General features: G+C 39.1%; 2 protein-coding genes and 1 long non-coding RNA gene across 6 annotated transcripts in view; 1 reads left to right on the forward strand and 2 right to left on the reverse strand.

Moving 5' to 3' along the window:
* Positions 1-1,537: 1,537 nt before the first annotated feature.
* On the reverse strand, positions 1,538-3,250 carry LOC100749220 (39S ribosomal protein L16, mitochondrial). The gene is made up of 6 exons (XM_003494381.4): positions 2,790-3,250; positions 2,654-2,722; positions 2,416-2,573; positions 2,210-2,341; positions 2,043-2,153; positions 1,538-1,952 (listed from the first exon to the last, which is right to left on the reverse strand). Exons 1-6 carry the CDS (start codon positions 2,827-2,829, stop codon positions 1,737-1,739), a joined length of 726 nt encoding a protein of 241 aa, XP_003494429.1. The 5' UTR covers positions 2,830-3,250; the 3' UTR covers positions 1,538-1,736.
* Positions 3,251-3,767: 517 nt separating this feature from the next.
* Positions 3,768-6,727, forward strand: LOC100749459 (cyclic AMP-dependent transcription factor ATF-2). 2 transcript variants are annotated; one of them, XM_003494383.3, is made up of 7 exons: positions 3,768-4,151; positions 4,308-4,401; positions 4,489-4,634; positions 4,691-5,016; positions 5,094-5,310; positions 5,396-5,732; positions 5,807-6,727. In XM_003494383.3, exons 1-7 carry the CDS (start codon positions 4,101-4,103, stop codon positions 6,208-6,210), a joined length of 1,575 nt encoding a protein of 524 aa, XP_003494431.1. In that variant the 5' UTR covers positions 3,768-4,100; the 3' UTR covers positions 6,211-6,727. The 2 variants fall into 2 exon arrangements, with proteins under 2 accessions (XP_003494431.1, XP_012248544.1); XM_012393121.2 differs by having other exon boundaries at positions 4,492-4,634.
* A 2,763-nt stretch (positions 6,728-9,490) lies between these two features.
* The window catches only part of LOC105681810, a 38,191-nt gene continuing 30,599 nt past the window's right edge, over positions 9,491-17,082 (reverse strand). For all 3 annotated transcript variants that reach the window (XR_004462841.1, XR_004462842.1, XR_004462843.1), the window contains one exon: positions 9,491-14,535. This is a non-coding gene — a long non-coding RNA (uncharacterized LOC105681810). The remainder of the gene's footprint in view (positions 14,536-17,082) is intronic.

Below are 17,082 nucleotides of genomic sequence, written 5' to 3' on the forward strand. Positions count from 1 at the left end.
GACGAGACGAGAAAGGAAAAATGGACGAAAACATCCCCGTAGGACGAGGAATCCCCCCGCGCAGAGCCGGAAAAAAATAGTATTTACGATAGAAAATAGTGGAGAGCTTGCGAAGCTGTTTCACGCGAAACGAACGCTGTTGAATGTTTCGCTTGCCGCGATGTTACAGAGAAAAAAGAAAAAAGAAAAAGAAAAAAAGGAAGAAGCGAAACCGCCCCCCCGATTCGCCGTTAAACACTATCAACGTACAAACGATCTTACAGTTACTATTTTTTACTTAGAATACTATTTCCTCCAGCTCTGGCCACGGCCAAAACATTGTATATATATATACGCATTTCCTTGTTTTCTCGTTCAAAAGTCAGAAAAATGTAAACTCGCGTAAGAGAAACTGTGTGACGTTCCTCGGCTCGCTTTTGGTAACTTTATCCGTTCGTTCGATCATTTTCGAACGCCTTTCGTGATCGTTTTGCGATTACAGAATGGTGAAAGTGAAGCTTAAAGCACGATGCAACTCATAACGCCGAATTTTATAATATACGATACTATCTCCAGGAGCTTTGTTTGGCGCAAACGAAATCCGCACGTCCTAGAGGCGGAAGCATTCTCATACAGGGGGCACCCTGTTTAAGTCGAAACTGCCGGTCTCTCTTTTCTCCTTTTTTTTATTTTTGATAAGTTCCCACCGATCAGGGAGGATTATATTATAAATATATAAATATATATATATACATATATTGTAATAGAATATCGTCGCAATGCTGACTCTGCATTCACACACATTCCTCAGACACGATGTCGCTGTATCTACGTTAAGTGTGATAAATGCGGATAAAATAGATAAACGATTGACGAGGCGTCGACGGCAATGACGGCGACGGCGACGGCGACAAAACACGACGAGGACGGCGATGACGACCGCGTCCACGACGACGATGGCAATAATCGACGATGCTCTCGCGAATCACTATCCTCTCGCTGTACACATATCTATTTATCGTTCTTCTAGCTGGCACGGATTTATCGTAAAATCCGTTACCAAGATCATTCACTTTGTACTTATCGATTAGTATGTATATTTATTGTATTATGAAAATGATTATCTTTAATCTATCACGATCATAATCATCGTTGCTGTTATTGTTATTGTTATTGAGATTGTTGTTGTTGCTGCTGCTATTGTTATCGCTGTTTTCGTCGCGTTTCGCCCTGTCGTTTGGGGTTGCCGTCGTGGTGGACGTCGCCATCGCCATCGGCATCGGCGTAACCGATACGCTAATTAAACAATAAGATACGACTATCGCCTACTCAATGTACAATATGTAGTATTTACCTGTTGTTACCACCAAACCGTCATCAAAGATATATAAAATATTGTAATTGTAACACATCGGTATTGCTCGAATTCTACTTCAATCCTATCCATCGTTAACGAATACACGTACTAATTCTAGTTACACAAGGTAAGTAATAGCACGTTACACGTCGAAAATGGATTCTTAGAATTAGACGAAAAAGAATGAAACGAAAACGATAATTCGTATACTACGATTTTTATTTGTTCCTCATTTATAGATATATACTTGATTGATATATAATTCGTACTATTCTCTAATAAAGATTGGGTATAATATAATGATTAAAAAAAAAGATAAACAAACACGAGAAGATACAAAAATTAAAAAGACATTCGAGTGTTTTAAGCAGTGTATATTTACAGCTATATAGATCTTAAATTAAACATACTCGTTGAACCATCGTTTGTCATATTTTGAGATCCATTTATGACAACCAAGCATATTATTCTGAATGATATATTTCCAAGTCCATGGGTTTAGATTTTCTTTTTCCATTTTTTCCTTGTTCTCTGCCATTTTGTCCATAATTTCTTGAGTAACTGCCATAGCAGTACATGGCAATCTTTTCGCAATATTTTCTAAAACGCGTTTAACCTAAAAAGGTTATTTGTAATATCGCGTACTATGTCAAAATATTAACGATCGATAACAGGTCGAAAGGTTACAATAAAATTTTGTCAATACCTCAAAATATTCAACCTCTCCTCCAACTTCTATAATAACTTGTCCTGCTTTTACTGGAGTAGCATAATGATCTATACCTCCTTTACCAGCACCCATCCGTAATCCATGGCCCTATATTATGTATAAGTTAAAATTAGCATCTTCGAATGTTATTTCATATCCATTACCTTCTTAGTAATAGGTTGCCAAGGAGCAGGTACTCTCCAAATTGCAAATACTTTATTGTAATCTACATTTCTCAAAATTGTCATACGGATCATTTCAAAATTGTTATGTTTCAATCTGCCGCCACCTGTTGCCTGAAAAAAATTCACATCTTTATGTTTAATCAAACACATATATAGTCTTTTAATTTTACTGTTTATTCGCTTACTATTATGCCATATTGTCTGTGTAAAAGGGTATTATGATATTCTTCTGGACCTCGCATTAGTCTCAATCTTTTTTGTGTTTTATAAGCGCGTATTTGAGGTGGATACTGAGGTACTTTTGGCACAACTTTGAGCTTTATACGACTAGGAAATTCAACATCTATGAAGAATAATTATTTATTAATAATATGTACACATATTTTTCGTTCTATTTTATAACAAATTAATCATTTCAAATACCACTAAAATCAGCTGGTAATGCACAAGATTTTACTCCGGCTGCTGGTACCGACTTAAACACACAATGTGCTATAAAATAATGCAAATTAGTAAAAACGAAATATTTTAGAAAGGAAATAATTGTAGTAAAACTTACGTGACAACAATAATGTTGAGATTCTCCTACACACTTGCATCTTCACAACGGTTATATAGGCCCTACTCCGTTAAAAAATATTTGATCGTATTTGCTTTAAAAAAATGTTATGTTCTAAATTTTTTAACCTCAAACTTCTTTCTGATTGTAAATATTGCCTCAGTATTTAAAAAATAGCACCTCCATTCAAAATTCTAATATATTTGGTATCCTAATATTTCCAGTTTGTTTAACACGTTTCTTTTACATTGTATTTTTCATTCATAATATTGTTAAATGCAAATACATAACCACAACACAGCATGATAGTTAACTAAAAAAAATCACCAACCTATGCACCACAAATAACACTAGACTCACTTTGGAACCACAAAGAAATTAAACATGATTTAAAAGTAATCGTAGAAATATAAAGATCATAGACAAAGATAGAGTACACAAGTCATATGTTATCGTGTAAGTGGATACGAACGGCGATGGAAAGAGAAAAAGATAATGTTTGAGAATGGTGGATGCTGCAAGGATTTTCAACAATTAAACGCTTTGTTCATTTGCAAAATAAGATTGATTTATTGACTGCAATTTGCAAATTTACGATAATCGTACAATCTTACAATGAGTTCATGATTCTCTGTATAGTAATTTACGTAATTGCGTAATTTTATCAGAATTTGATTCCGTTGCTCGATGGAGCTAAACAACTCTGCTCTTGTAAAACTGGCGATCAAAATGTCATTCGTTTTCAAATCGTCATTAAGCGTCTACTTTCCGTAGACCCAGTACGCACATCTATTTCCACCCTTCTTCGTGTATTCGCATGTTACTCCCACTAAAATCATCGGAGAAAAAATGTGTGTATAGTTTGATCGAAAACCACCGCTTAACCCAAGAGACAGTAATACGTGGAGAGTACTTTTAGTTGAATTTCTCTCATGCCATTAGCAACCTCCCTATTCATCTCTGCAAGCAAGTAGTAAAATGTCCCTAGATACAAATTATGCAACCTACCATCTGCCGCTCTATCTTTTTATAATGAAAGACTGTTCATCTAACGTTGAAACAGCTGATATGAGTCGTTGTGTCAAAACATTTTTGGAAACTGTGTGTATTGTTCTTTTCCACGTATTTGGTTCTGAATGACTTGGAAAGTATAAAAGAACCAACACTAAGCAAAAATATGTATGATCTATATAAAAGTGTCCAAAAGAATGGTGCCTTCTGGCGAATCGTGCCGTGTCACAACCTTCTAGGCTTCATTTTTCTGTTATATCGTACCACCTGTGAACCGTTGCCATAAAATAGTGATTAATAATGGCACACAATGAGAAAATTTTTGCTTGCTCCTCATCCGGTTGCAATATGGTAATGAAGATATTTATATATTTATGTTAAAAGTAGTAAACATTTTGTTTTGATATATTTCATTATAAATTTGTAATTCTTCCTTGTATTAAAAGAAGAACAAGAATTTCTGATTGCTTGAATATATCGTTTAATCATATTCCACTTATTCTACAGAGTTTTGCAAACGAGGACCAGTTATCAGTTCATAAGAAGAAACATGATATGATGTTAAATCTTGGAAATAGTTCCAAGAATGGCAGTTTTGTTGGTAGGTTGCAATTGAAATAAGTTTAATCATTGAATTATATTTCAAACATAGAGACAAGTAAATAAGAGATGTCTATACATTTTGCAGCAGATCAAACACCAACGCCAACACGTTTCATTCGAAACTGTGAGGAAGTTGGCCTATTCCAAGATTTACAAAATGTAAATCCTTTCGAAGAAACTTTTAGGAGGGCAGTGGAGTCTGGGAACACTGGCACGCTGGCAGTACCAGAGGTAAATGATGAAATTAAAATAAATTTCAATATCTCATATTACAAGTATGTCTCTAGGCTGGAATTACGGATGATACTTTGCATACACCGCACATATTTCCTCACATAGCCGACGTGCTGTCTACTAGCAGTCAAATGTTGTCAGAAAATTCAGTGCAAGAATGTGGAAGCATCTCGATCACTGAAAAAAGCACAGAGGAAAAAACTACCATTCATACTGAAGTTTGCAGTACAGTAAAACTCACTGAAACGGATGAACAGAACTTAATGAAGGAAAAGTTAACCATTGAACGAAATGTGACCTTAACAGAGAATGTTATCGATCAAGTTACACAAACGCCAATAATGCCGAAAGTTTTACAAGAACAACCTAGTCCACAATTGTAAGTAATTTTTAAATCTTTTCATCCAAAATTTGAATGTTCTTGCACAAATGAATAAAGAATGTATTCTTGTAAAGATTGATTAATGGCGAGGAGGTACAGCTACTACTAAAAACGGCAGATGGAAAATTAATGCAACTCTCAGCAATTCCAGTTTGCGATTCTGTTGGTACAACAAACGTGCAGTCATTGAAGCAACAAACGGTTGTCATAAAGACGGAACCACTTTTGCAATGTAATACAAGATTGGAGTCCAAGAATCCAACGGTTTCTACACTATCTTTAGCAAAAATGGTATTTTAATATATTTAGGATATATTTCAATAAAATATTTTAGTTATCTCGCTTTTGGAAAATAATATTTTTCGTATAATTATAGAAATTAAAACAAACACTAACAAAAAGTTCACAAAATCTAAAACCGAATAGCAATTTCTCGAAAGATGAGTTAAATAATTCAAAAAAGAATAGAAATAAAACGGTAGAAGATCAATTGAAAAAGAAAGAAATTCTCGAACGTAATCGTGCTAGCGCGATGAGGGCAAGAGCTAAAAGAAAAGCGTGGATACAGCAGCTGGAAAGGACGGTTACCAATGTGAATGAGACCAACGTGGCTCTAAAAATGGAGATCAAAGTTCTACGAACGGAGGTTGCTAAATTAAAAACGCTTCTATTGGCTCACAAAGACTGTCCAATTACAAAGGCGATGCAAAAAGGTAATAGAATAATATGAAAATAATTACTCACTATTTGTTTTATGTTTTATTTTATCTTTTCATGTTATTTACAGGAAATGGTATAATACTTGGTCCAAAAATAATATCCGTAAATTCTGATACTATAACAAACCCAGTTCCAGTAGCATCTGCGATAAAAAGGACGACCTTCTCTTCCATGGAAGTGCCTATTACACCGAAGAAAAAATTATCTCTGGCAGTCTCGAAAAACCCTATAATATTTCCAAAAGTAGATTGCAATACAAATTTATCAATTCCTAATGCTACGTTAATAAAAACAGTACCTACTTTAAAAATTATGGGTGTCGGTCAACTATTAACAGAAAAGGAAGAAACGAAGCAAATTTTTATTGTACAAAATCCTATGAAGAAAGTGGAGAATCCTACTAGGCAAATAATTCAAATTAACCCTAATTACGAGATTGATCAGAGCGCGTCAAAGACTAATGAACCGTGAATGTAATTTATCGGACACTTCAAAATTTTGCTCAAAGGTATAAAAGACAAGTATCGTAAATAGTCGTTAAACAATTTCAGTTATACTAATTCTCCGTGAGGAATTGGCGTAGAATTACGAGCACGTCGTAATTCATAATTGGGTTACGACTGTTTCAAATTTCGCGCGTTGCGGTTGACAGGAGTTCGGCGGGTTTCATACTACAAGGCGTAACGATTCTCTTTTATTCACGCGATATGTTTGAACTCATTTAGATTTAAATCAGCAAACAAGAGAGGAGAGAACAGAGGTGCTGCATTGATACTATTGTTTCATAATAGGTACGGCAAGAGTATCATCCCGGAAATTTTCAATTTTCACACAGTGCCTGTCGCGTGTATATCTGCGGGTGCGTCTGTGAAAGAAATCATACAAGTATTCATCTATTATAATAAATAGAGTATTTTTTCTGGTAATGTCTTTTATCCACTTTGTTTTACCTGATTCCATCATTCTAGAAAAATATATTAATTAATGATTATATAATTTTATTGAATAAATTTCATAAACATTTATTATACAGTAGGTTTCCTATTCCCTTCCTGCCGGTTAATCCGAAAATATATGTATATGAATTATTTATCGCTTGTTAATAAAAAAGCAAAAAATACATATACCTACATTTATCTATTGTTTACATGACATAGATGTAAAAAGATGAATATATAACACATTAGTCTTATAAATTAATTTCGTGCCTTTTTACATAACTTAGACGTTTATTCACAAAATACATCTCATTCTCCGACATAGCTATCAACGTTGAGATACAAGTGGTTTTCTATGCCAAAATACCTGGAAAACGTAGGAAGCCAGGGAAAGGTTTTGACTTAACGCATACAGACGACAATCGATTACATGTAAAGGTGCGGAATTAATTTTAACATCTACTACTTACACAGAATAATGTTTCTTAAATATTTTTTTCTTTTACAAAAATGTTGACAATTTTTCCCTTTCCTTTACATTTGTTTTTTCACACAAAATGACGCCTAAATTTTCTAATCAGCAGTTCAATTTTATTAAAAATGTGTCAAACTTTACTGTTCATCGAGGAAGAATTATACAAAATTTAAATTATGAAGTTTTCCCAATTGATTCCACAGGTTTTCATCCACATTTAGTGTTGCAAGAAATCTCACGATGATTCTGTGACCCTCGGGCCCTTATCAGTTCTCCGTCCAGTCGTCTAACAATTCTACACCGGACAGGAGAATGATAAGGGGCTTTGGGCACGAAACGCCTCGACACGAGGCTACCAAAAACTTCCTTTGCAGCCTGGTATCCAATCTTCTCGTGATTTCCTGTAAATTCTAAAAAAGAATATTCTTTCATATGCTCCTCGAGCATATTACTATCGTCAGTTACCCTCTGGTTACATCAGTTTCATTCTATATATATTGCTATAACCATTCCCCTTTTCTCAAAAAGAATCCAATGAATGGCAGACATTGATAGAAGTAAGTGTAATTGATGGTCTCCTGACATTCTGAATGACGAACGCATATTATCGCGTAACTTTATCTAATCAACAGAGAAATTTATGTTTATCCTTTGATTATGTAGAATGTGCCGACTTAGTTCGTCACCGATCTGGTATTTTGTCAGCGAGTTCGTCTGTGTCTCTCTTTTGGCGGAATACGACACAATGGTCAAACAGAGATATCGAAGCCGTGAAACACGATGAAAAAGGCCTGTGCTTTTTCGACAAACAAGATTTCCGTCCCCTTGAGTCACACCGATGACTCACGTGTCCAGAACACAACGGGCCAAGTGAAATGTAACTGAATTATCGGTTATACTCGGCAAATACCAACGGCTCTGCTACGTCGATAAGCCGGTTCTTCGATAACCGAGGCGAGCGAGTTAGGCAAAACGTATCTTCTCTTCGTATTCCAATGAGAACCTTATCGCTTATGAAAAAGCTGCAGGATTCTCCGGTTGCATCTGGAGATGCAGGAAAAAGTAAACTAAGGGACACACATTGAGAATGAACGCGAGGGGGGGAAAAAAGAACGACAGTTCGTGAATATCGATAGCGAAACGAAAGAAAGTAAATTTTGTTAATGCAATATTTCGATACATATCGGTAACCGGTAGATCATTGAAAATTTGTAAATTTGTAAATTTGAAAAATTTGTAATGATTCTTAGATCTCGTTCAGATCAATCAAGTTACTACTAATTCGAGTAATTTGATTTCTCCAGAGTATACTTAATGGAAAATAAAACGTCTTGCGTGTACATGTAAATTATAATTAGGAATATAATGTAACAATGTTCTCTTTTTCACGTCAAGCGATAGTTGAAAGAACCTGAACTTCATTTCAAACTTTGGAAGCATATTAAGAAGAAAAATGACGATGTTACTATCTATCTGGATAAATCTTTTTGGAAAGAAACATGAATTATACAAGATACAAGCAGTATCGATAATTGGTTGGTTCGATGGTAGGAATTAACAAGCATTTTATCTGGAAAGTTTGTTTGGCTCGACGATTAAAAGATAAAAAGAGTGTGTCACTTATGGTTCCAACTAGGCATGTCGTTCTTAAGCTTCTACGTTTCCCGCTTTCAACGTGCGCACAGAAATAGACCACATCTCCCCTCGCGAGTTCCCGAGTTTTACGGCCCTGAATCAAGCTCGCGTGGCTATTATACAACACGAGCAATCTTCTAACCTTGGTCCAGACTGACCAGTTTCTTTCGTTTTCGATGCCCGCGGGGAATCGTTGATACAGATCATGATTTCCGCGAACACCATGTTTCCATGGGGAAATGAAAGAAACGTACTTTCCAGATAGCTTGGCGTACTTAATTCTACGCGCTATGTGCCAATAGTCTTTAAAAAGATCACACAACGTCTTCAAACACGCTACATTAATTTTTGAAATGAAATAAAACAAAGTAAATGAAGTAAGAGTTAAAATTCCATTTTTTCTTCTCCCTTTTCTTTTTTTTTTTTTTTTTTTTTTTTTTTGTCTAGGAATAGTTTGATTGTCGCGTAAAGTTAGTCGCTCGTAGGTCGTAAGCGCGAGAGTTTACATTTTTCATTTCCATTCGATTTAACGCTAATTGGAAAATTTCGAATACGAGTGGATGCTCGAAGAGAGGAAATAAATAAATCCGCTTAAACAGATCCTAACGTAGAGAAAATATCCTAATTAACACTTTGACTGTCACGCCGAAATCACACGTTTCGCTCAGGACGCCACAGTCTTTTAACACAGCGCACCGTTAGGAAGTAAAATGCGAAGGAAATATATGGATTATGTTTAAACACACTTGGTCGGTGTGTGTTAGACATTCTCAGGAAATACCGGTGTAAGCAGATTGCCATTTATGGGGTTTCCAGCGATCAACGGCCCGTGGCTTAATTGATATCGATCTCATTGACGTCGATTCGCAACAGCGACAGTGAATTCAGAAATCAGCAGTCAGAAGCGAATGCGACCCACTTATCTGTCTCCGCTGGGCTTCAATTTCCTCGCTGACTTCAATGACTGTCGCAATTCTATCGCAAATATTTCAACCTCTCGCGGAGTACTAACGCGTATGTTGAATTTTCTCTTTAATACAGATGCGTTCTCCGAGAAATTTGTCAACTGAATGGTAACTGTGAGAAGAAAGGAAGAATAATTTTTACTACGTCACGTTATATATTCTGATTCTTCTTGGAAAAATAAGAAGGAATCATAATTCAGCAAGCTTTAATAAATCTCTAATAAATAAATAGAGGTTAATCGAAAATGCTCAAGGTTTTGGTAGACGAATTCTGCTTTTCTAGATAAGCACACGTTATCTGCCTATACACGCCATATACATATAGCTCCTAACGCTGGCTTGATATTTTAATCGTTTAAGAAATGCCATTTACTATTTTAGTGTACGTAACAGTGTTCCATACATTAATTTTCTAACAATATCATTTATAAAAAAAAAAAAAAACTTGAAGCCAGAAAGAAAATGTTTTAACATCTTCCTAATCGAGTGAAAAGAAATAAACTATTCGTGTCTCGCTTGCTATTAACAAAACGCAAGAATGAGTATTACGGACAAAAAAGAATAAAGGAAGATTCAAAATCCCAGAGAAAATTCTTTCGTAACGTTACAGAACACGTGGCCCGAGCACACGTGCTTTTCAAAGTTTATGATTCCATGAAGAGATAGATCTTGGTAGATCGTACTATCTTTCCGAAACGAATTTTACTAACTATCGGCCCTAAAGCGGTTAAATACATAAATATTTGCTATATATGTATACGATAGCGAAGTTTTGTCACAAACGAACCTCGAAAAAGTGCTAACGAATGTATCGAACGTATGCAGGGAAGCAACACACGTTTATTTATTTTTCTTCGAGCTGATTTCTTTCTCGGAACGAACCTCGTAGAATTTCACGCACGAACGAACCCTGCATTTGTTCCAAGCCGCGTTCTTTTTGTCTCACCGGAATCGAGATACCGCGAGAGAAGAGATCGAAAACGAAACAAACGAAAAATACGTTTCGTTGTTCCCAATATATCGACGATGGAATTAATCCTTAGATTGTATTATACTACTGGGTTGTAACATAAATTCGTCCTGTTTTTTCTATTTTTTACAGTAACAAATATAAAAACAAGAGGAATTAATATTATAATCCTATATATACACGTTATACGCTTTACATTATATTCAGCTGACATTTAATTGCATAAACTACCGTGATCTAATTTATTTCCTTCCTAAAGCGCGCGATTTTTTTCAAGCGACGAAGAATAAATTCGTGACACTGAACAAAAGCTCCACTCGGAAAGCGGGTTATATTAGTAACACTCTCGCGTGTAAACCGTGCAAGTATACGAGCGAAGCGATGATAAGAGGATGCGCGCGCTTACATCGGAGGATATCGGCGGAATGAAATAAACGGCATGCAGGGAGACTCTCGCGTGATTTTACGCTCCTGGCGAGACAATATGCGGCGCGATAGCCTTGAGACACGTCTGCTTCCTTTTATTTTTACATCTGACCCGAGACAACTACACACTCTCGTAGCAAACTCCGCTGCTCTCTCTTCCCTCGCGACCGCGCTCTTCGAAGACCGCCACTAGAACAACTAAGGCGACCGATGCACACTTTATGAAAAACAAGCGAATCTTTCACTGGCTCGCGCGTTACTGACAACGTCAAGTTACTCGACACCTCTCATTTTCTCGATTAACGAACGGACGTAACACCACGCGGCCACCGTACGCGCAAAGACAACGAATAAGTTTTCTAACCTCTTTTCCTATGCAGACTGGTCTTTGACCGGTCACATGGCGCGAACCGGAGAGCGGCCGCGACCGATCGATCTGCGTCCAAAATACCCTCTTACTCTGCTCTGCTCTGCTCTCCCTCTCTTCCCTTTCTCTGTCGCTCGGCTGTTGGTTGAATTCTCGCTAACGTTTCCTCTTCGTCGAAAGCTCGTAATTTCTCGTTTCACACGAAAAGCACGCGCGATTCTTCAGCGAACGGATCACGCTGTATCTCGTACGAGAATAAGCCAGAATCGTGAGTATAAAATATACGAGTGCATCTCTTTTTCTCCCTTTCTGGTTGCTAGAGAGAGATACTCGAGCGCAGCGCAGAGAGAGCCAATCGTCGAGGACCCACGTAGTCGGATGCTGATGTAACGGAACTGGGGATTGGTCGCCGCGTATTCTCGCCGCAACGCTCGTGAATCATCGAGAGATATCGATACGAGCGACGAACACGCGTCGGGAAATGTGTCTCGCGCACTACTGAGCCGTTCCACGATCGGATTCGGACTTTTCGGCCCGGTCACTCTTCGTCGCTGTGAGAGGGGAAGCCAACGAAAGTGCACGTCTTTCTTTAACCCCTGTGCTTTATCTCTGTCGGGCATACGCGTGGCGCCATCTTTGAATTTCCCTCTCTTTCTCGGCCCTCGGGTTCTCCCCCTCCCTTTCAAGCTGTGCCAGCCTCCCTCGACCTCGCGCCCCGATCTCGTTCATCTCTTTCGCGCGCGCTTCGTGCGCCCGAAGATGCTTTCAAAGGCATCCTGTTTGTAGTTACTGAAACACCAGGCTTTCGAATTTCGATTTTTCGCTTTTCTTCGGAATCTTCTGAATTTTCGTCAGAAGGGGAGAGATTATACTCGAAGAATTCCATAGAGAAGCAGATTCTGCGGCGAACGACACGTGCTTCGCATAGTGAAGAAAATCCTGACGTGATTTCTCCTTCGTACGAGAATCTACAAGATTTGCGTCTATGAAATAAACTTCACGCATAAAGTAGGCGTAGGTAAAGTTAGGGGGTGGGGGGAAGTTTTCGAATGGCAGTTTCTGATTTTCTTGCAATTTTCTTGGAATTTTCCGAATTTTTTGAAGGGCGGGGATGTTACTTACGCTGGAAGAATTTTAGAGAAATGCGAAGCGGCGAATAACGCGTGCTTTGTATCGTGAAAGAGGGATGCCACCGTGATGCTTCCTCGATGCGAGAATGTAAACAAATTTCTGAAAGATTTGCATTTACGACGAAGAAGCTACACGCGTAAATATCGATAAAGTTATGAGAATGAGTTTTTGAGAGGATGTGGGAAGAGAAATTGCTCCAGCACGCTTCCGAAGGAGTGCGTTTTCCGGCCGATTTCACTGGCAGTCGATGACGTTCCACGCAGTTACTGTAACTACCCCATTCACGGCTTTAATTACGTATTTAGACCGAAGCTCTGTCTCTTCCCGATGATGTCCTTTCGTGCTAATTAAAAAGCGCCTCGAGTGTCTCTTAATTCTGGTGGAAGCTCGCCAGGAGTTCGCTTTTCATCTTGGAGACCGCGAGCCTGGCAATAAAGGGCTACTACGACTGCTTAAGCGCACAATTGATGGCAAAAATCGTAGCCAAATATCCGACCAATACGTACGCAGATGCAGCCAGTGGGCGTAAGAGGCGGAGAAAGATACAGAGAACATTTTACCTTTCTTTTTTTTTCTCTATCCCCTTTCTTTCCTTTTTTTTCAAGTGACCCAGTAAAACGGATTCGAGGATCTTGGACAAATTAGAGGACAAATTAGAAATCGTTTCGCTGAACAAGAAGAGAAAAGAAGGAGTCGAAATGGCTAAGTACGGTGAAAAGCTAACCGAGAGGGTGGTAAGCAGATACTAACATTGGCCCGTGGAACGAAGTGACTCGATATCGGGGAGTGTCTCGGCGTTAGCCCCGAATTAATTCCTTGGGGTGGCTGGGAGATTCTCCATTACCAGCGTGGAACGAGCAACGGTAAAGTGTTCCGCCTTAAAAAGAATACCTGCACCTCCACCTCGACTCGTCCCGGGGAATTGCTCCCCGTATCCCCTTGGTTCTCGAAACTCCTCTACTTCGTTTCTGCTTGCTGTTCTCTCCCTCGTGGCATCCGCCGCAAAACGAATTGTCTGAAAAATTCGAAAGAATGCCCCGTGTCTGGACGGGCATTTAAACGTGGTATGGTCCGTTTTCACAAAATTCGAGCGGCTCTCGACGACAATTTGCGAGCTGTCGAAGGCTGAAGTACCAACGACTACCACAAAAATGCTGCTCCATTTAACTCTGTCTTTTCTATCGTACAATAAATTGTCCCGTGATTTACCAGGAGCAGGCTGAAATTACTTTTGTCCGTGGTTGTTCTTCTAGGCATTGCGTTCGGCTTGCGCGATTAAGCGCGGAAGCCCCGATGGAACTGGACCAAGCGAAAAGGAAATAAGATTCAATTAAACGAGACAGTTAATTGGACGATCTTCTTCCCCCAGGTTTACGAGGGAAACCTTGTGGTTGGCAGGTTCGACATTTGCAACGGCTAATACACCGGCAATTACAGCTGTCGTAATTACTATGTACTCTGGCATCGGTTATCTGCTATTTGGAAAATCCAAAGGCTCGTCCAAGGCTTCGTCGAACAATCGACCCGATTAAGGATCCTTTAAAGGAATGGAGCAAGTCCATGGAAGTTCCTGGAAAAAAAGTTGGTTACCCTTGAAATATTTGCAGATACTGACCATCAATGCGCAGGTTATTTCCTGACGTTCCTTTCGTGACATATGATAGAACGTCCAAACGATAGAACGAAGGAGTCGCTTTAAGAAGGAAACAAAACTGTCCGTGGGCACACGTGTTGGACAAAGGCCGATTTCCAAGTAGATCTCGTGACGACTAGCGTGAGCGTTTCAGCGTACAGTGTACCCATAGTTGGCCTGACGTTCCATAAGTGGTGCGGACTAATTATATTCCATGGCCGGCGACCTTCGCTCTCGGGCCAGCTGTTTTCTGGATCTGTAAACGTACCAGAGACGACACTGGTTAATACCGTGTGAATCGGACGCCGAGATTTAGAGAAATAAGGTTCGTCCATTCAATTTTCGAACTGCGGTTCACTCTGATCTATCATCGACGCGAACATTATGCAAGATAATTTTTCATATTAAATTTTCATCTTATTTTTCTGAAATGTCTCGTACTCGTACTAGGATTTATAAAATAATTTATTGCTCGGAGAAAACACGCGAATGTTCATCGAACAGCTCGAAAATCTTAGGACTTATATCTTTTTCAAAATTTGGAAAAGTTCAAATTATTGAACTTGATACGAAGAGAGTGTAAGATGTTGGTGCGCCATGAATCGTATTAAAAAAACAACCGCGTGTATTTATAGCAAGTCGTATATTTGCAATATTATATTTTGTATCGTCCACATAAACAGACGGATTAATATAAGCGCTGGATTAAAACGATCCAGCACTTGCTGGAGCAAAGGTTAAAAAAGTCTGTGAGTTTTTCGACCAAACCACTGTCCTGTCGTTTGTTAAATTCAAACGGAGAATAGGAAAAAAAGCAACAAGGAGAAACAAGAATAAAAATACGAGATTCGAGAAACGGCGAGTTATTCAACGGTAAATAGCCTTTCGTAAGCGTCGAAAAAGAATACATGGCGAGTTGTACGTATAGCAGCCGGTTAAATGCACCGTGTACGAGAGCACGAATTGAAAGGACAGATCGACGCGAGTGGGTGGCGCTTTGAGCTTTTCCCAGATACAGATAATGCTCGGCAGCGATTCGAAACCGCGCGATGACTGATGCGATTGAAAATTTGCAAGAGCACGCGGCACGCGTTGAATACTCGTATCGCCGGGGTCGAAAAGAATGGTGGCGATGGCAGAGGATAGGGGCCGAGAGGAGACGTCCGTGAAACATTGTGGACGAGATAAGACCGGAATTTTCAGGCCGAATAATATAAAAGCTCAAGCTACTCGGTGCTCTTTTGTAATAATCACGAATGGGAAAAGGATGGTTTTTAATCTTCCGCGTACAGGTTTCGAAAGACGGGAAAGAAAAGCGAAAAAGAAGAGATCTACGACCGTCGAGATTGGTGTGAAAAGGACCATGCGAATCGCAGGCCGAAAACGGAAAGAATGAGATGAAAAAAGAAAAGAAGAGAAGAACCGAGAACAAACGATCGTTAACCGTATTTACATAATGTTTCAACGGATCGTGAATATCACACGGGTGTATGGCGGGTGTTGCATGCTGCTCATTTTAATTAACCTATTCTGCTTTTCAGCCAGCTGCTGGAAATGTAATTATTTAACTTTCGGCGCATCTTCCATTCGCTTTCCCCCGCTGAATAATTAAGCAACTTTTTTTCTCGCCGCGCGTCTAGCGTTCGCATCGTTCCCCCTCTCACTCTGCTTCTATTTGCACCCTGGATTTTCACTCTTTTTCCCTCGTTTCGTCCAACCAAATTCGCCAAATGCCTAACCGCATACGCATCGAATGGACTTCTCGAAGAAGCTCGTGTATTTCGCTAAAGAGAAATACAGATTAAGGCGTGCTTAAGAATCTTAAGCGTCGGAAGTTCCTAACTTTCGAAGAATTCCTTTCCGAGCAGACGCGGCGCGATAAGAAATTGCAAGGAGCCTGGATAAATCAGAAAAGCGGTTAAAGCATTTGGGAAAAGGAAGAAAGGGATCGAGGGTTCATCTTTAGGGCGTGGTAAGTTTCCAATTCAGAATAGGAGGGTCAAGGTTTAACCTTGAGCTCCATATGTACACACCATGACTACTGTTTCACCCTGTCACGTTTTCCTTTCTCCCTTTCTCCCTCTAGCCTCCCCTTTTTCTCCTCGTTTCCTGTCTCTCCTTTCCCCATTCTTACTCGTTTTTGTATGTCGTTTATTTTTTTTTCTTTTTTTTATTTTCGTTCACTCATTCGTTTCGGACATCTCCTCCTTCCACGAGGAGGAACGACCGTTGCCTATCGGAGCAGATAGGTGGTGGTCCGTATCCCCTGTTCACCGAGAGCAACCTCTATCCATCGTTTTCTATTTACGGCGTCCGGTATGGTCAATCTCCGGGGACGTGGCATGACAAGGCTACTTGGTCCATCGATACTAGTACACCCACTAATCTTTTTATTCCGCCCTCGTACTAGTTTCGAGGGTGGATGTGAAAACAGGATGACTGTAAAATGGCCAAACAACCTGCTAGGAAATTAATTTCACGTGTACGTCGAAAAACGACTTCTCGTTTATCTTTAGCGAAATTACTTGGACCCGCTGGCCTCTGTGTACAGACAATTGGGAAAAAAGAGCAACTTCAGACAGGCCGAAACAACGATTTTCTTCTTTTAACTCTTTAACGCCCATGTTCGTTAGATACACGGCTATGTTAAAACGTCGAATTTATTCAAGTTCGTGACGTCCGCAAAAGGAGCTACATACGGAGACATTGTCGAAACGAAATTATAATATTTTATAGAAAAATTAAGACGTGTGCTTCGCCTTATAGTTGTATCGGGTGGGTAAAATATACATCGTTCACAAAG

This window comes from Bombus impatiens, unplaced genomic scaffold, assembly GCF_000188095.3.
Source record: "Bombus impatiens unplaced genomic scaffold, BIMP_2.2 scf_2222, whole genome shotgun sequence".
Taxonomy (NCBI): Eukaryota; Metazoa; Arthropoda; class Insecta; order Hymenoptera; family Apidae; genus Bombus; species Bombus impatiens.

What these genes read in the sequence shown, in the direction of transcription:
- LOC100749220 (XM_003494381.4), bottom strand. Translation starts at nt 2,829, where the DNA reads ATGCAAGTGTGTAGGAGAATCTCAACATTATTGTTGTCAC. An exon ending in CTCAACATTATTGTTGTCAC is followed by an intron (nt 2,723 to 2,789) that starts GTAAGTTTTACT and finishes ATTATTTTATAG; the next exon opens with CACATTGTGTGTTTAAGTCG. An exon ending in ATTACCAGCTGATTTTAGTG is followed by an intron (nt 2,574 to 2,653) that starts GTATTTGAAATG and finishes TATTCTTCATAG; the next exon opens with ATGTTGAATTTCCTAGTCGT.
- LOC100749459 (XM_003494383.3), top strand. Translation starts at nt 4,101, where the DNA reads ATGGCACACAATGAGAAAATTTTTGCTTGCTCCTCATCCGGTTGCAAT. An exon ending in GCACGCTGGCAGTACCAGAG is followed by an intron (nt 4,635 to 4,690) that starts GTAAATGATGAA and finishes GTATGTCTCTAG; the next exon opens with GCTGGAATTACGGATGATAC. An exon ending in CACTATCTTTAGCAAAAATG is followed by an intron (nt 5,311 to 5,395) that starts GTATTTTAATAT and finishes GTATAATTATAG; the next exon opens with AAATTAAAACAAACACTAAC.